Consider the following 26,547-nt stretch of genomic DNA (forward strand, 5'->3'; position numbering starts at 1 on the left):
GAACTTGGTCTACCTCACAGGGGCGACGAGTCTCCCAGCTGTAGATGAGAAATTTAGCCAGTGCGGTAGAGCCGCTAGCCTGGAGTCTTTAACGTGCACCACGCAGTAGTGATACACGACCGCACGCCGGTACTGATTTCGCATTGACAACACATAAGATGTGCTTAGGTGTCTTCGGAATTTTCTTTGACCCGGTTTCAGCTGGGACGCTGTTCTTTTTATCCCACCTCTTGTCTACCGAGTCCCGAACAGTCCGGCTGACCACTTAAGATCACTAATATTTGTCGAATGCACACGAACATGGAATATTACCTCACCTTGCTCAGGATCTGATATTTTCATTGCCTGCCATCTGAAACGACTGCTGTTGCAGCCCAAGCAGTAGCAGTTTCCGTAACGCGGCACTCGTCGAAGTTCCAGCAAGCTGAAAATAGAAGAAAAAAATTGCGTATAGAAGGTCAAATTTGCCAGCCTACAAGATGTTTCAGTGATTCGTGCATTCCCGAACGCATGTTACGTGCACGCCAAACAACCTACGCTTTGTCTCGCCTTACAGTGAACTAGAGCCATTGTTACTAAAGGCACTAGATCGAGCGAGTTCAAAGGGGTCGTGAAAGTTCTTCCTGAAATGCTGAGTTTTATATCTATTTGGAACCATTTCCCTACATAATCCATGTTCATTGGTTTATCGCCGGCGTTAATCTACTAGCGAAAAAACAATCATTTCACTTTCCTAGGGACCTTCCCATTCGGTTCTACAAAGACGTCACAATAGGTAACCACAATGACGTCACTCATGCATGTGAACGGATGACATCTGACGCCTGATTGTTATGCTGTGAGGGCACTGATGACAGAGACATGGTTGAACGTTACTTAAAGGGGTTTAACAACGACGGCGAACTCATACGGCGGTTATGGCGGCAACGAGGTCTGGCGGGAGCGTCGTCCAGTGTCCCCTCGTTGGGCCAGGCTTGCCTTTGTTCACAAAAGACGTCAGCAGACGGCGCTAGTGATGAGCCTGCTCACAATGCTTAACTATAATTGTATAATGAAGGAATTCATTGAGCTAGCATAGCTTATTACACCGCGGTGGGCTTCAAGGATTCGAGTCGTATGCCGACGCCTTACGTTGGTTGTGCCACCGAACGAGGTAGAGGGGCTTAAAGTGAAAAACCGGAAGTTTGAAAGTGGCACCCCCCGTTGCCACCATGTTTTACGCAAATGTGACTACTCGTCACGTGACCTCCCAAGAGCCGTGACGTCACAGGTAAGATGGCAGCGCCCAGAGCTGGCGGATGCGAGTTTGTTTGGTGCGCGGTAGCCGTGATGTGCAGCGGCTTTCCGACGACTTCGGGCTTTTCCGTGCTCGCCAACGTTATTAGATTACCTCAGCTGTGGAACTCCCGCGGAGGGGGGTACCCCCCCTCACTCACTTCAATCCGCCAAGCGTCGCTCGAAGCGCCGTCTATATTTTCGTTTCATAACTATGCGTTCCAAAGAGCCCAGCGGAAGCGCCAAATGGCGATCACATCGCCGCCATTAACCCTGCAGCGGTCACTCGAGGAACAGCACCTAACATCTACTATGGCTTCGATCGGCCATTTCGGAGCCGAAACAGATACATGGGAAAGGGTTACAGGGATGCCACCCCCAGCCGACGCGCCGCGAATTCACCCCGAAGTTAAGATGAGCCTAGGTCGGGACGCGCTACCTGAAATCACCGCTGAGGCATGGTTGTATGAAAAATATATTATTGTGCCGCAAAACCTAGCAAACAAGAGATTTTAGAAAACATCACGCGCCCCCCATTGTGTACTAAACTCCAATAAGAGTTACTACAAAAAGTTTTTTTTTTTTGTTGGTTTTTACGTTTCTAGTAACGTTGAAACGATCGTATCCTGATTCAGTTACCAAAGCAGCCGTCTGGCGGCGCGTCGAGCGACGCTGGGCGAGTCGTGATGCGTGAGGGGGGTTACTGTTCGTGCATGCGGCGTCTATGAGCAGTTTCGTAACTGAGGTAATCTAATAACGTTGGTGCTCGCTGACGCAGGTACAATGTGAAAATATGAAGGAATAAGACTTTATACTCATTTTGCGCAAGATCGCTCTGGATCATCTGGGTATTAACATCTGTGAGACAGCATCAGCCGTATCGCCGTACCGGTGCTCTGATTCGGGATCTGTTCGAGGATCGATAGAACTTTGAGTGCTTTTAGCATAAACTTTTCGCATTCTCTTAGCTTTGTTTGAACGTTGCAATGTCTGAAGATCGACCCGAAATGTACACTGTTAGAAAATTCCATCAATCTACGTGGAAAAATCGAATAGAACATGTCCCGTTTTCTGGAAATGCATACAATGTGCTGTTTGCTTTCAAAAACGGGAATTGTACCATATGCATTGAAATGTGCTATTTAGGCAATAAGTATGAGCTTATCCGTATAAATAAAAAAAGCCTTACAAGACTACAGTTTATAGTCGGTTCAACTGGTATAAGCGAATTGAACGCGCCCAAAAGTGCCGGATATCCAGCAATTTTTATGGAACTCTATCAGACCGCGGAAGTACAGTGCTCGTGAGCCGTGTTACGCCGCGCGCAGGAAGACATCTCTCACCCGCGCATGCGCAAGCCGCTGCCGGCCGGCGTGGGCCCGTGAGCTGCGGAGTGCTGCTGCCCGTTCGGAAGGCGAGTTTGACGTCGTTATCGCGTCGTCAGAGGCGTTCAGCGGTGCGTAGACGGCTTTGTTTTCCAAGGTACGTATACGTTAACTTGTTCCTAACGCAGTGTTATTTTACTATCTCTAAGGGTGTCGTATATTCTAAGTTCGGGATGCCCAGCGTGTAGCGTCTCGTCTTCCCAGCTGCATAAAGCTAGGCCTTTTGTAGTTCCTGATTCGGGGCGGCATACTGCCCGACCCTACTTAGTATTGATGGTATGCTGCGCTGCGTAGTTACGCGGAAAAAAACTGGAGAAATGAAGTTAATGCAGAAGGACAGACAAAAACATGCATGAATTGGCGCAGACTAACAACTGTTTAATTTCTTTCTCTTCTTTCTCCCCCGATCCGTATTTCCAAAATTGCGGCTAAGAAAACGAATGGTTGATGTCTTGAATTTGTTGGCTTCTGAACTTGATGGTGTTTGCTGTAGCTGCCTCTTTGATATACGAACTGTATGGTGTGTTTTTGTAGCGTTTACCTGGGGCCTGATGTTTGCTCCGACAAGTTTGGTATCTTATTGAGTATATATATTTCTTCTTGTCGCAAAGCTAGTGATGGCTCACTGACACACGCTCCGTGTCTACCCGAGGCCATGTGAAAAGCCTCGATTATTTCACGCTTTGTTCTGTCCTTTGATCTGGCCAAGATGGAAGTAGTGTCAAGAAGAGCTTTGCAGTTGCATTTTGAACAATGCGCTGCAAGGTTGCCAGGTGCTTGCAGTTGTCCGCATGCATGGTTGTGCTCCCTTAGTCTCTCGTTAAGGCATCTCCCAGTCTGCCCGACGTAGGATCTTCCACACGACAGTGGTATATTGTATACCACACCTTCGACACATTCAACAAATTTGCTCCTGTGTTTCACTTGACACAGTGCCTTGCTGTTAGTCTCGTCCACTTCATTGTTGACCTTCCTGCATAATCCTTTGAGCCTGAAAGGGGCAGATAGTGACACTCTGACTTCGTACCTTGCAGCGATGTTTTTTATCCTGTGTGAAAAATTGTGTATATATGGCAGTACCACCATTGGTCTTTTGTCCAAGATCTTCTCCTTGGTTTTGCACTTTCCTGTGAGTGTGGAAATACATTTTTCTGCGTCAGCTACCAGTATGGGTTCAGGATAATCGCTTGCGTGTAGTCTGCTTGTCTGCCTCTGTAAACTTTCTGAGACTTTGTGGTGACACGATTTTTGAATTGCTCGCCACATGCATCCTGAGGCAACACTCCTCTTTACTAACTTTGTGTGTCCAGAGTCATACGGCAGAATTCGTTTTTTCCCTCTAGTTTTGTACATCCAGCATGTGTGTCTGTAATCAAAAGTCATGTGAATGTTCAAGAACTGAAGGCTGCTTTTCTCAGGTAACTCAAAAGTAAAATCCAGACCTCTGTGCGCTTCTCGAAACTTCTCCATGATCTTTGAACATACCTTGTCTGTTAGTATGTGTATTGGAAAACACACCAAAAAATCGTCTACATATCTAAAGCACTTGCTGACTCCATTTTTCTGGAAAAACCCCTGTAGTTCTCTATTTCCTTTTGCCATGTACAGGTGGTACTGCCATATATACACAATTTTTCACACAGGATAAAAAACATCGCCGCAAGGTACGAAGTCAGTGTCACTATCTGCCCCTTTCAGGCTCAAAGGATTATGCAGGAAGGTCAACAATGAAGTGGACGAGACTAACAGCAAGGCACTGTGTCAGGTGAAACACAGGAGCAAATCTGTTGAATGTGTCGAAGGTGTGGTATACAAAATACCACTGTCGTGTGGAAGATCCTACGTCAGGCAGACTGGAAGATGCCTTAACGAGAGACTAAGGGAGCACAACCATGCATGCGGACAACTGCAAGCACCTGGCAACCTTGCAGCGCATTGTTCAAAATGCAACTGCAAAGCTCTCCTTGACACTACTTCCATCTTGGCCAGATCAAAGGACAGAACAAAGCGTGAAATAATCGAGGCTTTTCACATGGCCTCGGGTAGACACGGAGCGTGCGTTAGTGAGCCATCACTAGCTTTGCGACAAGAAGAAATAGATCTACTCTATAAGATACCAAACTTGTCGGAGCAAACATCAAGCCCCAGGTAAACGCTACAAAAAACACACCCTCCAGTTCGTATATCAAAGAGGCAGCTACAGCAAACACCATCAAGTTCAGAAGCCAACAAATTCAAGACATCAGCCATTCGTTTTCTTAGCCGCAATTTTGGAAATACGGGTCGGGGGAGAAAAAAGAGGAAGAAATTAAACAGTTGTTAGTCTGCGCCAATTCATGCATGTTTTTGTCTGTCCTTCTGCATTAACTTCATTTCTCCAGTTTTTTTTTCGCGTAACTACGCAGCGCAGCATACCATCAATGTAAAACCAACTAGCCCAACTCCAAGCATTCATTATTCCTACTTAGTAGTTGGGCACTAGGAGGGCACAGTTTTCGCAGTACTCTCGCATTATTATGCCAAGCCGCTGTCAACATGCGTGCTTCAGCGCGTCGAATTAAACTTGTTTCGCCGCCAAGTTCAACCTCACATGGTTCAAAGTTTAGCGCTTGATCGGGGAGGGGGATGGGGCAATTGGAGGATGAGGGAAGATTGGATTAGAAGGCGTGAACATTGGTCAGTTATGTTTTAAGGAACGAAGTATTTTCATAAGGTCGAAAGCGTAATATATTCTCAATATAGCGTTTGAGAAACGGAGCTTGGTTTTCACTTTCTTTTTTTAAATGCGTCTGAAAGCATAATGGAGCACTGCGTTCCTCTGCTACTCGACCGTGTGAGCGATCTTGGCAGCTTGCTAAATATGCGGTGAAATAAGGGTGGCACCTGCTTGATGCAGAGAAATAGTGCAGGCTTTTGCATCTTAGGAATAGTAACGCATTATCGTGCGATATTTTGAGTCGCCCAGTAAACTTATCCGCGCTGAGTCAGTAATCAATCATCGTCGTGGTAATACTCGTGTGCGTGCCGCGGATGCTCCGGGCGTTTTGCGTACTAAATTAATGCCATTTTTTCAGGACTGATATTTCCTAAATAACTTGAGCTTCTGATAAACGAATTTACTTCGAAATTACCCCGGTCGAGTTGAAACCTTTATTGTAATAGGTGGTATTCACTGGACGCCACATCGGAGCTCTCTGAACGCTGCGCATGCTCAGAGTGAACTCCCGCTTATGGCCTGAGGACACCCTTTTTATGTAGAGTAATGCTACATGCACGACGTCGTGCAGCTCAACCAGAAGTGGCTGTACGCACGACGCGCGTTGATGTTCTTTGATTGGACGACTCGAATCCTGGCCATAGTGGCAGAGCTTCGCTCTGCCAATAAAAATACTGCAGAGCCCCTCAAACAAATATTTTCGCCCCATCATGACCTAACCAACCTCGCAATTCACGAGCTTGCTCGTGAATATGCGACATGCTCGTGAATTGTAATTGGGTTTTAAATGTCAAGTTCACTTTTTTTTTTTTTTTGAGGATGGGATTTGACTTGTTTTTATCGCTTATCAAGTTCATTCACCTCAACGGAGTGCGATTTCTCTTTGTGATTTAAAGGAAAATACTGTATATATCACCGGAATAAAGCGATAAAACTCATGGGTATACATGTTAACCGGAAGAAACTGAGAATCTCCTCCCCAGATAAAAACTGAAAAGGTGTGCCATGTTTGAAAACAATATAACTCCCGAAGTCCCAGGTATTAATGCTCTCCAACACAGTTAAAATCATAAACGTTCGGTTCAGCGTTCCTTTATGACTAAAAAAATCGACTTTTTTTCAGGCACAAGCATCTTCGACTGCCGGCACCAGGTGCTTCGAAGGAGTCAGCTTCCTCTCTGCCATGAAGCTGATGTACGCCACATACCTAAAGTACCCTGCTGAGCTGCTAGCAGCGTTGAAGTTCGTTTAGAGGTAACTATAGATGTGCCTTTCAGTTATAAAAATGTGCGCTGTGAATTTCCTTTGGAAAAATGTATCGTATGGACAGTTCTAATTCCTTCAGGTGGTAGAATTGTCTAGTGGATATTGCATTTCATGAAGAAATAAATAGGCGATTTTTTGTCTGGGAAACAGTAATAACTGCTAAATACTTTTTGACAGCATTAATGACATAATAGGCCTTTAGCAATAAATTATGTAGCTAATCTGATATTGTGTCCTTGCCAACATCCTAAGCAGTTTGGCATACTTTTGAATGATGGTGTGCTCTTCAACGTATTTCCGGCAAAGCCAATTTGGCTCAAAATTAGAAATTTCGAAGACTGTAATCGACTTATTTTTCGCAAGAACCTAATTTTCGCAAATCGCCAACAATTTGAAAAAAAAAAAAAGGTCCCGCGAACAATTTTGGTAAAATGTAAACACATTGGAAACTATATTGAGATCCCACCGCATGGTGAAAATTAGAACCCGCAAATTATTCCAAAACTTCAACTTTGACCTCAATCGGGAAATATTGAGCCCTCGAAACATATTTCGTTTACATTATATAATATGGTACAAGTCAAAAAAGTTCAAATTCTGTTTTCATTTGGCAATGTGCAATGTTTCCGAAATTTATAGGAACACACCAACTGTTCATTACCTCGTAAAAGTGCTAACTTGTCGGTGGCCAAACGACAACTATAACATGTTGCTTAATGCAACAATTTTGTGCGCTACGTCATGGATTGATGTAATCTCCAGAGGTAATACAGTAGCGTGTTCCTTTAGGGAGTACTGTACATATACAGGGCGTTTTTTGTTTTTTTTTTATTCTTACAGATTTGTTTAAAGGAGCTGTGCAACGATTTTAACGTTGAAAGAATTGGCATTTTCTGCTTTTGATATTGTTCACTGTGTTACAAATGGCAGAAAACACACCTCCTTTATCGAAATGTTGCGATTCCGCCGCGTAATAGCGAGGCAAACCTTAGAATATTTCCCGACCTGCAGCCACGAGCGGCGGCCATGAGAAACAAGCGGCGTGACGTCACTTGGGTAGTTGTAAAAAAGATAGCAAGTTGTGCGAACACCTGCTCGATAAAAGGTAACTTTTCTATAAATCTTGTCGTTCCAACATATATATATATAAATGCGTCAAAACCCTGGTCTCATCGACAAAACTTTTATTATACGGAGTTTTAGTGGCGCCATCTATCCTAGGTCCACAAAACCGCGAATAGCCGCCAGAAGCCGGAGGGGGAGGGGGACAGTGCCGGACGGGCAAGGACGGGTATGGCCGGACCCGGATGTGACTTTCCTCCTTTCACCGTATATTTCGCGGGGCGCCCGCCAGCACGTGTTCACGCGGTCGTGAGCGGATGAGTTCTTGCTGCTCGCTGATGGCTCTAAAGAGAGAACTTTTCCGGAACCCCACGCCTACTCAAGTGACGTCACTGCGCACGTGACCCGGAAGACGATGTACGAGTTGAGAGGCGGCAAAAACCTGGATCTTCTTCATTTTTTTTTAATAAAAACTAGGGTATCCAGGCAAAATCTGTTTTCTGTAGTTCACTGCAGAAGTGTCAGGCATCAACTTCCACAATTATTTAAGCAAAGCCCTGAAATTGTTGCACAGCTCCTTTAAAAAGGGCCATGAAAGCTACACTTATTCGGTTTCTGCAAGTGAGTTATACGCCAATGGGGACATTATGTGGGTGGCTAATCTTTGCGATTAGTCGGCTAATTAATTAAAATTTGTTAAATAACTTTTTAATTAGTGAAAATAGACATATGGTTCCAATTGGAAACTTGCTGAGCGTTATCGAAAACCACTAAATCAGTCATTTTTAGAAAGACTTTCAGCGCGTGAGAAGCGTAGTAGTGCATTTAAGTTACAACTCGTGGAGCACATACAAAGCTAGCTGTCGCGGTAAGGCGCCTGTGCGATTTTTCTGTCTCTTATTTAGCCCCAGCCTTGTACCTGCTCCACTAGTAGCTTCAGCACACTGTTGCTTGTTTCACGCGCTCAAAGTCTTTCTAAAAATTACTGATTTAGGGGTTTTGGACGACGCTCAGCAAATTTCTAATTGGAACCATATGACTATTTTCAGTAATTAAAAAAAAAATAACGAATTTTAATTAATTATCCGACTTATCGCGAAGATTATCCACCCCCAAATACCCCTTGGGCGTATAACTCACTCGCACAAATCGGATAAGTGTAGCTTTCATGGCTTTTTTTATTTTAAACAAATCTGTAAGAAAAAAAAAAACGCTCGGTGTAGCAGGCGCATAACGATTCCTCAAACGTATTGCAGTATTCCCATGTAGATATTAAGGGTTTCATTCAGCTTGGTCACACTTTCGCTGAGGCATTGTCAATTACATTAAACAAAGTGTCTAACTTTCGGCAGCAATTCGGAAAGAAATATGTTTTGTAGAGCAGCATATTAGCGTTAGCATTTGTGTTTGTTTGGCACGTTCAACAGCAACCTGGAACATGTTGTACCATGTTTTTGTTGAAACTTCGAACTAAGGAAGGCAAAGGCCTGATGTTAACGTGCTGCTTTCTAGACACCCTTATTCACAATTCGCTTGAAAATATTCGTTGCTCATATTAATTGGATGTGCTGCAGTAACTGCGTGACCTGCTTGGGAGGACCGTTTCTCTGTAAGTCATATTATTATGTTGCAATATAATGAAAGAATCAGGATGAATCTGGTATTCAGATACATTGTCCTATAGAACCAATACTAGAACTTGTGCATCGTACGGAGCATGCAACTTATATTTTAATCCGCCTTAGTATCGATCGGCTTGAAATACATGAGCCTTTGTGCTGCAGGGGCACACGAATATACCTGTGACCGGGCTATGCTTATCAGTTAGAATAAGTAATATGAACCAAAAGACATGAATGTTCAGCATTCTAATAATGGGTGTATCTCAAAACGTCCCATTCGCATTTGAACCTTGCACATTTCGTCCTATTCTCATTTGGTCATTCTCGTCTGAACCTTCTCATAAGATCCGAATCGTGTTTTTCGCAACTGGACCCATTCTCATTTTGCCCGTTAGCCCTACGACCGAATGGCATTACTTCGGCATGCTTCTAACGTTGTTATGCCTTCGCGGCTTTGTTGATGAGCCTTACCTTGCTTGGGCCCCCAACATACCATTAGGTATATGTTATGTGTAGAGGTGCGCACTGAGAATCGTACAATGACGCGTCCTCCCCTTCCTCTAAGCAAACTAAAAAAAAATCGATGAACATTTATTTTGGAAACTTTGTTTGAACAGAAATAGCATACATATTAGCAGTGGTTCTCAACCATTGATGTTTCGCGGACCCCTTGTAGAAAGGCGGAGATGATGGAGGACCCCGCTCGGGGTGAGGGGAATAGAAAGGTATAGGCTATCATGATAATGATTTAATAAATGAATATAACTAATTGCTAGTGTGAAGTAGACTTATTGATACACGCACGAGAGTACTCACCCAAAAATTGGAACGTTTCTTAACGACGTGAAGAAAGACAACTAATATTGTCGTGCTTGACTGATAAGACATGGCTTCGCGGACCCCTATAGACGCCTTCGCGACCCCCATTTGAGAAACACTGCAATATAGAAGTGGTGGCATTGTCCCAGGTCGAGAGACCCCAAAAAACGTGACATTTCGGAATATGATCTGGCTGCGATAAATACTTGGTCTGTTTTATTGTCAACTAGTAGCTTTTCACGACGATCTCGACGCACTGCTAAAATCCTTGGCAGAGAGAGTATGCCTGTAGCGTGGCACACACACACACGCACGCACAAAATATATCAATGTACTTATTAATATAACCCCCCCCCCCCCCAAAAAAAAAAAAAAAAACGATTTTCGTATAGACCGAGTCAAGTGCGACGGGTCAAAGCGAGATATTTTTGAGAATGGCTGTTTTGAAGAGGGCCAGGGGAAAAGGGCGAAACGAGAACGGACTCAAATGAGGAGGGTTGAAATGCGAAGGACGAAACGGGAAAGGACCAAATGCGCCAGGTCCAAGAGAGAAGATCTTTTTGAGAATGGTTGTTTTGAGAAGGGCCAATTGAGAAGGGCGAAACGAGAACGGGCTCAAATGATAACCTCCCTCTAATAATAACCAGAATATTCTGCTCAAGCACTCCAGGCAAGTTTTTTTGTAATATTACATTTACTGGTACTGTGAATTCCTTTTTTTAACCGAAGTATCGTTGGGTACAACTTTACTAGACAGGCGAGCTGGTTAATATGACATTCTACAAACCGAGATGGAGGCTTCGAAGACATACGTTTCAATTGAGACGGATGTGTTCGTCCTTCTTTGTAGCCTCCGTCTCGGGTTGTAGAATGTTTTAGCGTTGTGTGCTGACACAAGATCCGAAATGTGTCCAGTTATTACTGAGAACTGATGCCAGTAAGCTGAATCGTTTTTTTTATTTTATTTTTTGTGTACAATCACAATTCGTCTTGATGCAAGGATCAGACTTGGAGGCTCATGGTGTCTGCACGGACTGTCCAAATTAAGTGCGTGTCTCGGCTTGAAAGTATACTATAGACGAGGTTTAGAACTTGTCCAGATTGGATTACTAACCGATAGGGAAGTTAAAGAAGGAGCCAGGAACTCCTTAGCTTCTGTTATACATCCTCCTCTAAGAAATCCCACCCATTATTTATGTTATCTTTTTTTTCAGGCGACTTGTGGCAGTGAACCCGCAGGCAGTCGTCAAGAAAAGTTGCTCTGGTGCATCTGAAGGCGCAGGGAGCCCTCCAAGAGTTCTCGAAGTTCCAAAAGAAGTGGAAAGAAACTTCGGTGCTTGTTTAGATTAATCTTTCTTTTCTATTGTTAATATTACAATTTGTTGTATAGGCCAAGATGGTTCTTTCCGAGATGTAGCATGTCAGCATAATTTTTGGTCACATTTTTTTAGGAGACTGCTCACTTTGATATTTTTTTTATGGCTGAGCTGCCCCCCAAAATATTTGCGGCATGAACTGTGTTTTTTTTTTTTTATTGTGTATCTGCTCTAGTCATTTAAAAGAAAAATAAATGTAAATATTTTTGAAGCAGCAAACTGTTCAGTCTTCTTTGCAATGGGTCCGTTGCTATGGGTTGGAACCAAAAGGACCAAGCGTGAACTTAGTTTGATAACGATTTTTTTACAAATGTTTATCTGCATTTATCCCCGTCACTACATGTACAATGCTCTCTAAACTTGACGTAGCATGTGAACACTTTCTCATGGCATTCCTGGCTGTTCTATTGAGTATATATGTCACAGATTCATTGTTCTGTTTTCAGGATAGTGCTCGCATTAGATACGACAGTTCAAATTTTTCATACATACAAGTTTGGGGAACATTTGCGCATTGCAGGTAATTTTATGTTGCAAAGACGTGCATCAAGTTGCGCCTGCAAACTGCCAGGACATCCCTGTTTTGCATGTCGCATATCAACTTTTTCAAGGAGGAGATTGGCATGTGACATACAAAGCCCGGATGTACTCATGAATAGCGGCAGTAATATAAAACGGGGCGAGTACTATCACAAACAAGACTGAACTTTTTCCGTACGTACAAGAAATGTAACCTGTGTCGTTTTGGACGCATTGGAACATGTAATGTACTTCGTAAAATGGTACATGTTCTGGCATGGCTTGCAACAGAACATGTGCTGCTGTGTGCCACGATGGTACATTTCCTGTAGCATACAGTACTTGTTCCGTGATGATGGTGTATGGAACTTGTTGTGGCTGCCGATACAGCAACAACATGTCCCGTACTAAAGAAGTATGGAACATGTTCTGTAGTCCGGTAATACAGTACATGTTGTGGCAACAAGGTTAGCATGTATGTGTCCCATATTTTGACAGGAGTTTTTCTAACAGTGTATGCGTCGGATGTAGGGCCTAGGGGAATTTGTTTCAGCCCTAGGTAACTGCAGAATCACAGCACCTTTTAGCGAGGAAGCTCCTGCGACCGTTACTACGTTTTGCACTTATCAACAATTTTACGATATAACTCATGCATAAAATATTCGCATTTTTTTAGCTTCGTTTGAACGTTGGAATGTCCGAGAATCAAAGCGAAAGGTATACGTCGCGTTAGGGCCTAGGGGAAGTTGTTTCAGCCTTGCGTCACCGAATAACCATAGCAACTTTTAGCGAGGAAACTCCTGCGATCTTCAACCTTTTGTGCTAATCGACGATTCTACATTTGATTGCTTTTCTTCCTTTTTTTGTGAGTGCGAAGTGCACACTTATTTCCAGCTGCGAGGATGACGTTTTATTGAGTGTAGAGATGAATAAATCGTTGCGGGCACCTGCTTCAAAGCTTTTCGACTTGCTATAAGAACAACTGTTTTGGTGTATGCATAGATTAACTGCACCTTTTTCTCTTTTCTAAACTTTATTGCAGCAATCCTTTCTTTCATCAAGAGTGTATTGCATTACTCGGTCAATTATTTACTTGTTCTAATTACCTGGATAAGATTATTCACATTTGTGTTCATCCCTTGCCTGAAGAGCAGTCTTGTTGAAAAATGTTGACCATTCCTTTCGGTCTCTTCAATAGACCTTTTTGAAAAGTGTGGGCTGCCTATACTTCGTATCATTGTAACTTGGAAAAGGGCAACCGCCACAGCCCCCTCGAGCCAATCAGAGAGACGGAGCGAAGGTGTGTGACAAATCTGTGCAGACGAGCACTCTGAATGACATGTTGTCATGTGCCTCTCTCCAACGTGCAAATTGGCTCACCGAGACTGTAGCCTTTGCCGTTTGCCAAATTGTGATGAAACGAATTACAGTAGCTACTATTACAATTACCCCAGGCTTTCATACTTTGGGCATTTGTTCGACAAGAATGTTATGTCCGCCATCACTGTGAACTCGGCTCAGCGCCTATTGGACTGGAATGCTGCATTAGCATTCGATGCGAACTGGGACCCATTCGTGTGCTTTACGCCGAAAAAAAAATGGCGACAGTTGTGTTGCTTGATGGGGTTCTGCAAAGGGTCTAAACAATGCATCCATACTATTAAACTAGATGCTCAGAGGTGTGTTTGTTTTTGCACTCAACAAGTTGCAGCAATAATTATTTCTTACTAGTGTAATATTTGTTTTCGGTAGCTGGTCCTGGTTTGTGCTCATTAATGTCCGTATGCTTTGATGTTATCACGTGCGTAGCTTTAAGTATCCTCTCTGCAGTGCCTACAGAGGCACTTGGAGGGAATAAATTGGTTTTCGGACGTGCCACATGTTCAGGAAAAGTGGAACGAGTGCAGCCCAATGCAACCAGTCTGCCAGTCTGGTATGTCCCATTAATTAATATTGAGGGGTCAGAGATGCGGGTGTCCTCAAATGTTCCAGCACGTGCCGTGAACATAATTCTTTGCGTAGAGACTCTGAAGACGTAAAGGCGAGCGGAAATATGTTTATCTGGTTAGTGTGTCAAATATGTTTATTTCCACTGAATTACATAATTATTGATTCTTAGGAAAATGGTTCCATAACGAGTTCTTTCTGCGACAGTCTCGTGTCAGGCGTCCAGTCGTAGTACCTGTGCTCCTTGTTGTCGGATGACAATCCTGGCACGTCGGTGTTCAGTTTGGTCGAGTGGCAGCTTTGACCGACAGATGTCGTCTTGTAATCATACGTCTTGTGCGGCCACTGACATTTGATGCACTGAAGCTGCAGAGCTGGCTTCTAATCCGCAAATTTTCCTGGTAGTTCTCCGCGTCAATGCAGGAAGCTCGGGCATGTAGTGCTTACGTGGCTGTGCCTTTTGCTGTTGTGTTGACTTGATGGTTGGTAACAGGCAACAGTGTTTGCTTGCTATCCAAGCCATTTCACTTCCATTTCGTAATGGCGATTTTTTTCTGCATCCCGCGACCACTGCAACTTGTGTAAGTCTCGTGTGGCAAAGTGAAGTCGGGTGATGCTTGGTGTCAACTTTTGAGAACAACCAACCATTCTATTTCTTCAAGTCACTCAGCGGCATTCTCCGTCAAAGTTGGAAATTGTGTGCTTCATTGCACGGACACAGATATATGGTGTCGGCAAATTATTAGGTATTGTTCTTGGACAACAACCAACACCAAATCAACTGTCCTTGCATTGCCGCTCACCTGCTTTGTCGTGCTTACTTCCTGTCGAGGTGATGGGGATCAGGAGCTTCGGGGTAAGGTCAGCACCAGGGGCAAAGGTCGCCGAAGATAATCCTCAATGTCCCGCGGACGCTCCTCGAGACGTGGTCGAAAGTCGTTCGGCACAAACTCTTGCAGGCCTATTCGTTGGTACCGGCACCTCCAGTAGACATGGTTGGCCTCATGCAGTGGTAGCAGAGTGGTGTTCGGTCGACCATTTGCAGCACCTACGCTTTCCTTAATGTACTTTGTTCAGCAAGAACCTACACTGGTTCTTTCCGATGTTGGGAATGCTTCGGCGTTGGGGTGTCTCGTTGAATTGGCATTGAATATTAACTGGTAGCCGGTGGTGGACGTCGTCACTTTGTGACATAAGTCGCCCTCGGTTCGTCGGATGCCTCTTTGCTTGAAAAAGTTTTCAGTTTAAATGCCAGTCGAACTTGTTCCGAAACAATCTCGGCAATCAAAATAAAAGCTAGACAACTAATAGCAGAAAGTAGCTCCCTGATCTCCTCCCGGACAACAATGTGGATGATGTTACGGATGCCTGGGAATCTGGCGTCGAAGTTGCAGCTAGATGACTCGAGTGTCGAGACGCTGGGGAGTTGTTGATAGTGACAGGCTCGGCCTGCAGTGTACATTCAATGTTGGAAGTCTCGGTGATACGAACCCTTCGACTGTCGTCGTGGGGTTGCGGACAAGGCTGCCGAAGGTGCTGTCCCTAACATGAGGGGTTTGGGATTCTTATCTTCTCGACTTCTGTAGCACCAGGGTTGTCGTGGGTGCTCGATCAGGCGCAAAACATCCTCCACGAAGGCAGCGATCGATGCTCTTGTTGGGGCCGTGTCCTGGACAGAATCAGCAATTCGGCTCTCTCTCGTCAATGTGGGCTGATGAATATGCACTTCAGATTGATCTTGCAAACTTCCCATGACGTTGAGAAAGATTCGTGGTTTTCAAACCAGTGCCTGACAGTTTCCTCCACGAAAAGTATAGGTTCTGCAGGAGCTGGTTGTCTGTCTACCCACTGTGGCGGGCAACACGGTCATATTGTTCAATCCAGCCCTCGACATCTTCATATATCATGCGTGAAAGGGCGTCGGAGTGTCGGGCATACAAACAATGGTGGGAGTGGACGCGGTTCACTGCTACAGGTTTGTCATTGTTGGCTTAGTCATGCTTGGTAGAAGAGCGTGTTGGTTTAAGTCATGGATGAAGAAAGAATAAACAATTAAAACAGGGACAACACAACCACATCTTTCAACTAGCAACAGACGAGTAAACTTTCAACAGCGAGCAGCCGACTATACCCAGTAGGAGTAGGGGAGAGAAGGAAAGATAAAACACGTGAAGTGCAAGTCAGGGTGGTAGGGTTATCTCGGATTTTAAAAATTCAACCTCAGTTTTCTTCAGCAGGAGGGAAGGGTTTGACACGTTGTTTTTTGCTGTGGTCATGGCGAATGATTCTATGATTTCCCTGCCGAATCTGCTGTCATGCCCCCCAAGGATTTTTGTGTCATCAAAGAGGGGATGACAACGCAAACACGAACGGGCATGTATGACTATAGGATGATAAGAATCTGGAGAGGCCTTAGAAACTTCGTTGTGATGTTCGCGGAGTCTGTGATTTATTTATTTATTTATTTATTTATTTAAAATTACCCTCAAGGCCCCAAGGGGCATTATAGAGGGGAGTGGTTGGTTAGTACAGTTCTAAATTTCGCGTTATCGGTGATGGTGACGATGTCATCGGGAAGGCCATTCCACTCCACAATAGCTTCTGGTATGAGCGAATGTTGATGGGCTGCTGAAGTGGTCTTGGGACGGGCGATCTTGCATGAATGATCCACTCTTGCAGAAATATAGCTGGGCGGGCTGAGGAGAGACTGTCGTAATGGTTCAGAGTAGTAAATTTTATGAAGAAGGCAAAGACGGGCAATTCTGCGACGAACGGAAAGGTCAGGAAGGGTTAATTGAGATTTCATTGCAGTGACACTAGAAAAGCGAGAGTAATCAGAAAGAATAAATCGAGCAGCACGATTTTGAACAGATTCGATTGCGTTGGTTAGGAGAGCCTGATGGGGATGCCAGATAGCTGAAGCATACTCTAGTTTAGGGCGAACAAGCGTGACGTAAAGGAGACGTTTGAGGTTAGAAGGAGCAGACTTGAAATTGCGACGGATATAGCCAAGTGAACGGTTTGCAGAGGATATTGTCTTGTCTACATGAACATTCCAGGACATATTAGTGGTTAGATGGACGCCAAGATACTTGTACTGTGCAGCAGTCTGAAGGGTAATGCTGTTGAGTGTTAAAGAGTTTAAGGGCTGGGAGGAGGAACGTGTGAAGCAGAGGTGCATGCATTTGTTAATATTAAAAGACATTTGCCATGTGCGGCACCATTCAGCAATTTTGTTAATGTCGTTCTGGAGTGAAATATGGTCGTTTGGGTCTTTTATTAGTCTATAAACAACGCAGTCATCAGCGAAAAGACGAACAGAGGACGATAGGTGAAGAGGGAGATCATTAATGTAGATTAAGAAGAGTAAGGGGCCAAGCACAGTTCCCTGTGGAACACCGGAAGAAACGGGAGAGAAAGAGGAGGACGTGTTGTTAGCGAAAACGAATTGAGAGCGATGAGTAACGAATGATTCAATCCATTGAAGAACAGGAGGGTCCAGTTTGAGAGAACTAAGTTTAAAGAAAAGGCGGTTGTGTGGAACTTTATCAAAAGCTTTGGCGAAATCAAGAAAAACAGCGTTAGTTTGATAGCCAGTGTCAAGATTTTTAAACAGGTCGTTAGTGAGAAAAAGTAGCTGGGTGTCACAAGACAGGTGTTTCCGGAAGCCATGCTGCGCGTTGGTGAAGAAGTTGCAGAAATCCAGGAAGTTAATCAGGTGCTTGTAGATGACGTGCTCGAGGATCTTGCAGGAGATGGAGGTGAGTGATATTGGCCAATAATTTAGTGGAGATGTTTTACTTCCGGACTTGTGGACCGGAATGACCTTACCAATTTTCCAGTCGGAAGGTAACACACCTGTATCAAGGGACTGCTGAAATATTTTTGTGAGGTAAAGGCCGGATGCAAATTTAGTGTTACTTAGAACCTTCGCATTAATACCGTCTATGCCACATGATGAAGACATTTTGAGGGATTCTATAATGCTGATTACACCTTGAAAGTCTATAATAACAGGATCCATTGGAAAATCATTTTTTTGTAACAGGAGGAATTCCAGTAATGGGTGTAGAAACGGTAAATGCATCAGAAAATACCCTGTTTAGAATATTTGCACATTCACTATCCAATATGTTATCACCAGAGCTATTGACTAGATTGATTTTTGAGTGTGGTTTTTCATTAACAAAGCTCCAAAATTTTTTAGGGTTGTTTAGTAACATATTAGGTAGAGTGTGTTGTAAGAATGTGCGTTTACACTCTCTCAACATACTTTTATATTCAAAAGAGCAAGTGGCATGCTTAGACCAAGCTTCTGGTGTATTTGCTTTTTTAGCGTTCCTGAAAAATCTTTTCTTTTTGTTAGATAGACGACGAAGGGAATTATTGTACCATGGTTTAGACGTGGTAGTTCGAATTGTTGCGCACGGTATGTATTTTTCAATAAGTTCAAACAATTTGGTCTTAAAAGCTTGCCAATTTTCATCAGCGTTATGGCAGTCGAAGTTTTCATTAAAAGAAACAAAATAGTCGGAGAGCTCGGAGTTCATCATTTCATAGTTCCCCTTGTGGTACAAACGTATCTTTTTAGAAATGCACGTCGACTTTGACGGTTTGATATCAAGAAAACAATGAAGAGCCTTGTGGTCGCTAATGCCATCTAGTGGAGATAAATCCTTAACTAGAAGAGGATCAGTGACAAGTGCCAAATCCAGAATATTTGAACTATTTTCAATGATCCTTGTAGGGAAGGAAACCAACTGGGTGAGGTTAAAAGAAAAACACAAGTCTATAAAATCGCGGTCCACACTAGATCCCCCGAAACAACTCGTAGTGAGAAACAACTCGTAGTGCATTCCAGTCTATACAATGAAAATTAAAATCACCAAAAAGAAAAATAGGTTTGTTGGTGTGACTCAGTGACAACATAGACAGTTCATCACGAAGCAAGTTACTAAATTCGGGGAAAGCGTCGGGAGGACGGTAACATGCGCCAATCAAAAAGGACCCAAAACAACAAGTTAAAGAAACCCAAACAATCTCGAGAGCACTGTGAGACAAAACCTTTTGACTTGTGATTCTTCTGTCTACAGCGATAAGGACTCCGCCACCTCGACGGTTTGGTCTGTCATGTCGATAAATATTGAAATGGTTGGTGCATCTTGATGCATATGCAAATGGTTGGTGCATATTGAAATGATTGGTGCATCTGCCGGTCTGTCCTATGTATTGATGGCCACAGCTCAAGGGGATGGAGTAAACTTTCTTCTCTTTGCATGGAATGAATTTCTTTTCGTGTTTGACAGTGCATCCACTGTCTGTTATCTCGAATTTTTAAAATCCGAGATAACCCTACCACCCTGACTTGCACTTCGCGTGTTTTATCTTTCCTTCTCTCCCCTACTCCTACTGGGTATAGTCGGCTGCTCGCTGTTGAAAGTTTACGCGTCTGTTGCTAGTTGAAAGATGTGGTTGTGTTGTCCCTGTTTTAATTGTTAATTCTTTCTTCATCCATGGCTTAGTGAGCTTCGGATTTTTCTGGCAAAAGACTGAATTCCGGTGGTTCCTGCTGGTAGGAGCGACCGACTCGGATTTCAGGTTCTTCGTGGTGTATTTTCGAGGTTCGTCCTTGTGGTACTTGCTCGTCTTGCGGTCTTTCTGCTGGGCTCGGGATAGTAAATGGTTCACGGCTCGCCAAGGGTTTAAGACGCGGGATAGTCCGCCACCCGTGTCCCGTTATCGGGAAACTCGGCTGAAGAGCCGCCAAGGTGCACATAGAGTGAAGGCCTATGGGTAAAGTACCCAGCACCTCCACCCGAACATACGATGACAGCTGAGCATAGCCTGGAACTTTCCAGAATAGTAAATATATAGAAGATAGGACTGGAGCAAGCACCCGTGACAATATAACAAAACTGACAGAAGAGAGACTACCCTGACCACTAAAGAAGCTGCATTGCTTTAGTGGCATTCTGTCCGAATAAATCCTCTCCCTCGGGGTTTGGCGACTGCCGTGGGCGAACTGAACTGAAATGGATATGGGACCACTTTTCTGGTAATGAGCCGCTGCAGACAGTTTTCGCAAAGCGGCGTGAACAGGTGGACTGGGTAGGTAACACGCGCAATGAAATGTCCATTCGGGTAACGTGTGTTGATGACACCTTTGTGTCGACGAAGCGTGCGACAGACCAGTGGAATCAATATCAACTGCAACACTTGTGCTCCGTGAAAGTGCACGTTTATGCCGGAACAATTTGGGAAGCAGCACAGCATCACCTAAAGCATGGCACAGGAACTACCAGCTTGAAGGCAGCCCTTCGGTACGCCGCACACCTGTGCTCCGTGAAAGTGCACGTCTACGCCGGAATAATTTGGGAAGCAGCACAGCATCATTTAGCACGGCACGGCAACTACCAGCTTCAAGGCAGCTCTCCGGTGCGCCGCACAACCAAAGTGAGCTAGCCTTCGGTCATTTGAACGAAGCGGCACCACGATTGCCCACTGCCAAGCACGACTCACGCAATTTCCGTCGCTAAACGGTGTGTCCAAATATATTGCACACGCTCCCAGGGCACACGTCAACCAGGGCAATATTGCACACGTCAACCAGGGCACAAAAACGTCGTCTTAAATTTCATCCTAGCGGTATCCGAATCAATCCGAGGTCCGAGCAACGTAGGGCAGATTCTTCCGTGGCAATATCCCCTCGATCACCAGCGAAATGCACACCGTTCCTCCGTGTTTTCACGTTATACCTACGTCAGACACCACGCTGAACTTTGAGGTCGCTTTCGACCAGCCTCATACGACGGCTTCCGCGTTTGAAATCAACTTGCCGAGACGAACGACAACCAACAAAGAATCGGACAAGCTCCGGCCCAGCTGGGCCAGCCGCTGCATGGGCGCTGCCAACTTTCCTGTGACGTCACGTATTTGGTTTGGTCATGTGACGAGTGGTCAAATTCGCGTACGATGGCAGCCGCCTTATGGGGGTCACTTTCGAGTGCAGACCGGAACCCCAGTTTATCGCTCTAAGCCCCTCTACCTCGTTAGTGCCACCGTATGTCGTACTACAGAGAAGACTGTTTGAGGGAATCGTTTAACTATAGGCTAGGTCAAAACGAGTATATGACGAGCCGCGTATACTTTACAGATAATAGCGAGTTTTAGTAGACCGTGTTTCCCGCTCCGCTAAGCCCCTCCGCTACCCGGAACTCTACAGCCAAGGCCATCGACGCGCTGGCGCAGTGGCGGTTTCTTCGTAGCGGAGGGCTAGCGGAACGGGAAACACGGTCTACTAAAACTCCCTAATTCTAACCGGTCACGACGGACGACACAGGGGACAAGGCCCAAACATACACGTGATGAGTTCAAATCCTGTCGGGCAACTGAAGATTTTGTAATATGGTTCCCCGGGGGGGCGCAACGCTTTTCAATGTCGGTTTTTGGCTACAGCCGGCTGCTAAAGCCGAACGTTAAAAAAGCCCATAAAAATTTAATAATAAAACACATTCTGTGTCGTAATTATTTCGATGGTCCCTTTATTAGAACAGATAATAAATAGTCGACTAACAAATTTTTTTACAAAACACAAAATAATTTTAGAACAGCGGTTTGGATTTCAAAGGAATAAATCGACGGAAAAGGCACTTCTAAACATTAAAGATAAAATTATAACCAATATAGAAAATAAGTACTATACTATCGGAATATTTTGTTGACTTTGGAAAAGCCTTCGACTCAATTAAGCACAAAATACTGTTAAGAAAGCTAAGTACCTATGGTGTAAGGGGCAAAGCGCTAGAATTAATATGCAGTTACTTGAGCTCTCGTTCACAATTTACCGGCTATAATGGCGTTAAGTCTGATATTCAACAAATCGCGTATGGTGTCCCACAAGGATCCATTTTAGGACCATTATTGTTTCTTGTTTATATTAATGATATTGTACATATCTCGCATTTTGCGGACATGGTATTTTTTGCAGACGACTCCAATGTTTTCTTCTTTCCACAATGACCTCAGACATCTCGAAAGTGTATCAAATGGTTGGTTAAACAAACTATCCACGTGGCTAGTGACAAACCAGATTGAATTGAATATTTCTAAAACTAAATATATTATTTTCAGGGCAAAAAAGAAGGCACTTAATTATGAAATCGATATAAAATTTAATTAAAACAAATTAGAGAAGGTTGAATCCATAAAGTTGTTGGGTGTATGGTTTCACGAAAATTTGCACTGGACAATTCATGTATCTAAACTATCTTTTACTCTCTCACGTTCAATCGGCATATTACATAAACTAAGACTTTTAATACCAACATAACATAAGCGCCAACTATACAGTGCACTTGTGCACTCTCACCTACATTACTGTTCATTGGTTTGGGGAACGACATGAAAAAGCAACCTTGAAAAACTTTTAGTACTCAAAAAAAAAAAAAGCAATTCGGTCCATTGCATGGTTGTGTTATAATGATCACACGTACATTTATTTTAAGAAGTATAATTTATTCACTATCCAACAGCTAATATTTTTCAACTTCGCAAAAGTAATCTTCAATTCTCTTAGAGGCACACGGAGTGCTTTGTTACTCAATTTCCGTTAAGAGACACCCAATACAACTTGAGACGTGTGGAATATGATAGAGGCCAAATAAGTACTAATTATGGAGAACAAACATTGAAGCAGCAATTAACACAACTTTTAAATATGCAACCACAAATTCTTGATATAGCAACTAAATCAAGATCTGCAAATACATTTAAAAAAAATAATAAAGGATTATATTTTCAAGCCTGTATAAAGTCTCGTGAAAAAATTCTGCCAGACATTTCCTTGCGTTAGAAATGTACATATTTCTTGTTATTTTTGTTATGTTCTTGTGTTTTATTTGTATATATGCTGTGTGTTCAAAGTAAGAGCTGCGCCGCTTTGAAACCTGTATGGGGTACGGGACCTGAGTCACGTGTTTTCATACACCTTTTTTCCCTGCCACCCTAAGACAAAATGGCAAATAAATACAAATACAAATACAAATATACCGACACGCTGTTTACAAACAAGCTCGCGTTTGCCCACGCCAGGTGTGAGCACTGCGCGTGCGCAGAAACCGATTTCGCGTGAAGTGAAGCGTCTGCGCATGCGCAGTGCCGTCGACAGCGCCAACGCAGCTGCGTGACGTCAGGGCTGCGTGTTGGTCTATAGCTGCAGACCTCAGGCTCCGGTCAGGCCCCAGTTACATAACCCTTGGCAAATTGCCCCAGTGTGAGCATCAGTACCGGTGTACCGCGTGTATTCTAACTGACTAGCAACTAAACGCTGTGGAAGGTAGCTTTGCTCGTGCAGGTGTGAGATAATGTATATATAATCAGTTTTACTGCAATAGACAACTATTCATTATAAAAAAAAATTTTTCTAATTTCACAACAGACATGAGCTCACCGTCTAAATATCGAAACGACCTGTTTTCTCTCTCTCACTATCCATCTCGTGATCCCTATCGTTCGGAGACAGGTTACTCTTCTTCGATCCCTGAGATGTTCCTGCACTAGCCTATCTCTCTTTTTTTATCTCTCCAGTTTCACGTGGTAGACGCTGCGGGAACAAGAAGGAGAACACCTCAAGTTCCCAAAATTTGCTGCGTGCTTTGCTCTTGCGCTTCTGGGATTTTCGCATATGGTTCATTCCAGTGTTCTGGTAACCTCTTGGGGTAACTCTGGTATGCGCGTCCTACAGATTATATGGACGTCTTACTTTGTACTGAGGCAGTCGCCGTCCTTAATCCGGCACTCGATGATCATGTCTTTCATCTGGTGACCCAGCCGGTCGGCCCGACTTATATTGCGGCGCTGTTCGGCAGAGATCCAGGTCTTCAGCTTTTCAGTCATTACCAGGTCTTCTTTGGTCAGCTGTGACTCGTACACGATAAAAGAGAGTGCATGTAGAATGGCGGCGACATTGGAGGCTATCTGAAGTCGGCTAGAAAGACCACAGGGCTAAGAGTATTTTGATCACGAAGCTCGCTGTAAAACAAGCCGGAAAAGCTGGCTCCTTCACTTAGCGAGCTTTAACTCTTCCTTAAAGCTGCAGTAACGCTGCTCGTCCTACATCCTACAAAAAACATGGTATTCGCTGCAGGCGTGATGCCAGAATCAATTTCTGAATTCGCCTCAAGCATGTTAAACTCATGTTTGCTTCATACTTGCGTAAGCTTCGAACATGTCCGCAGGTATGTTCGGTATGTTCAGTGTGTCAGAAAAGCCACACTAAGAAGTAAAACGATGAATGCAGTGTCTGCAGACGGTCTTTTGTATTATGGATAGCCAGTATATGACCCCGGCTTAACGGTGAATTTATTGGTGCATGTTATCTGAGGAAATTTGAGAGCGTAGCTTTATGCCGTGAATAATTAGTACTAGTACAATATCGTAGAGCATGCCAAGGACACAATCTGACGCACACTAACGAGATGCTGCGAGAAATGTATTTAGAATCGGTATACCCAGAGTTGGCACAACAGTCAAATGAAAGCAGCTGAGCTACGCAACGTCGGCAGGTGTGTAGAATCGCATTTACCTCATATGTATTTCTGTTACTGTGTTTACGACGGAAGTTGATGACACGATGATTATTTGCAATCTGATCAGCCACAGCCGTTATGGCGTATTTTCATACCGGCACGCTGAGCCATCACTCGATAGAAGCTCCAAGCACAGCTTTCGACGCGGCTCAATCTCTGTTCTCTCCCATTTTTGAAACTCCCTATAATGTTCACAATTTTTGCGATGGAGCTACGCTTTGAAGTATACAACGTGAAATGTTCCACTGAAAACCAATTTCAATGGTAATCTTAAAGCAAACGCTAGTCACTTTTGTTTTGACCACCTGTCTCCAAGCAATCAGAGCCTGCAAGATTGTCCCCTGTTTCTCTCGCAGGACCTAAATTTGGACCGCTGAACGCGTTCCTATTTCGGCGCTCGAACGCCAGAGCCTGTACAAGGAGCAGACGACATGCTTGCTTGCTTTTATTAGAGAGCGACAGTGGCTAGAGACAAAAACAGCTAACCCCTTGCGTCTACCCACAATCCTTCCAATCAGAGCTTGTCGTCCTAACGTCACAGAAAGCTATTTTTATCCTTTTCTTCTATTTCTAATCATATTGTGCGTTTAGCTGAAAAGGGCGTGTCAACGCCTCTATGTCCTAGACATGCTGATATCGGGTTCGCTTACCGTGACGTTTCTGGGGACACCGTTACAGAGGTGGCTGATGAGCCTCTTGGCCGACTTGCTGACGAAGCTGCTTTCGCTGCACACCATGGACTTTCTCCACGGGTTCATGTTGCAGACGGTGACGGCGGGGAACTGGACCTGCTTCGTCTGCAACCCCGAAAAGTATGCGTTCTACGCCTTAAGATTTGAACTAGCAAGTGTCTGAAACTTATGCAAACGCAGGTTCGTCTGCTTCTTTGGGGTTACAATTGTGTCACAATGCTTAACTCCTATTGGCTGATTGAAAAAAAGATAGTTCGTAAACCTTAATGAATCTAGCATTAAGGGCTACCCATCATCCTTTCATTCAAAGCCAATTAGAGCTCGGTGTCGTTCTGACGTCACCGTAACTCTTGCGCAAGTAGCAGACGACTTCCTCTCCGCATATTCACAAATACCAAGGTTGTTTCGACGTCCCTATAATGTGCAAACATTACGCTATTTTCATGGCAGCCACTTTGCTCTGCAGCAGTACGTCAATCGTTTTTGTTAATTTTTTCATTGTGACCTCAAGTCAGATTTTGAATGCCTAAAGAGGATTTCATTTGAAAGTTCTTCATTTGAATTAGCAGTCGATTGGAGGCAACGTTCGACTTTCATTTTCCTTTTTCAGTTCGCCTATAGTTGCCTCTAAAACGTTTAATGGTCGTACATGACTAACATATATACATTAAATCGACATATATGACAAATTCAAACTTGCCTTTATGTCAATAAAATAAAATAACATGGCGTGTCAATAGCTGTGTTCATATTCACAAAGAATTTACTGGAAAACTAAGCAGGAGAACTAATTGCATGCGATCAGTCTTAAAAAATACCATATGACCACTGAAGAAAAAAAAAATACAATTCTTTCGGAAAGTCACGTAAAATGGAGCTTAGAAAAAAACGGCAATATCCTTCATGAAAACACAGTTAGGGCGCAGGCGAGCTGGTGTAAGTTTACCATTTTTTAGACCACCTGAGACTCGGTGCAAGAAACACGACGACGTATCAATAGCGCACGCTATTGAGACGTCGTCGTGTTTCTTCCACCCAGTCTCAGGTGCTCTAAAAAATGGTATCCTTCATGAAACGACGGCGGTCGGAGGTCCTCTTCCTCGTCCTGATCACACTCACTGTTCCTTTTTGTTTGGTTTCTAGATACGCCGCCAGACGCAACTTAGCGAAAAAGGTGGAGGTTAGGACCCACTTTAAGCCTCGCCGAGTGCCGTGTGCTTACCTCCCTCATTGACTGAAGGGATGATTGACGTGTGGAATAGGGTTGTAAAATTGTTTCTCC

General features: G+C 44.0%; 1 protein-coding gene across 1 annotated transcript in view; it reads right to left on the reverse strand.

The window, feature by feature from the left end:
* LOC115329792 (acid-sensing ion channel 1C) overlaps positions 1-25,992 on the reverse strand; it is a 76,305-nt gene extending 50,313 nt beyond the window's left edge. Inside the window, exons 1-4 of the mRNA XM_042286262.1 lie at positions 25,966-25,992; positions 25,224-25,370; positions 23,748-23,902; positions 318-424 (exon numbers count right to left, since the gene is read on the reverse strand). Coding sequence (XP_042142196.1) covers positions 318-424; positions 23,748-23,902; positions 25,224-25,370; positions 25,966-25,992 — 436 coding nt within the window. The remainder of the gene's footprint in view (positions 1-317; positions 425-23,747; positions 23,903-25,223; positions 25,371-25,965) is intronic.
* Positions 25,993-26,547: the final 555 nt, after the last annotated feature.

Source organism: Ixodes scapularis, unplaced genomic scaffold (genome assembly GCF_016920785.2).
Source record: "Ixodes scapularis isolate PalLabHiFi unplaced genomic scaffold, ASM1692078v2 PGA_scaffold7__128_contigs__length_106722199, whole genome shotgun sequence".
NCBI classification, from domain to species: Eukaryota; Metazoa; Arthropoda; class Arachnida; order Ixodida; family Ixodidae; genus Ixodes; species Ixodes scapularis.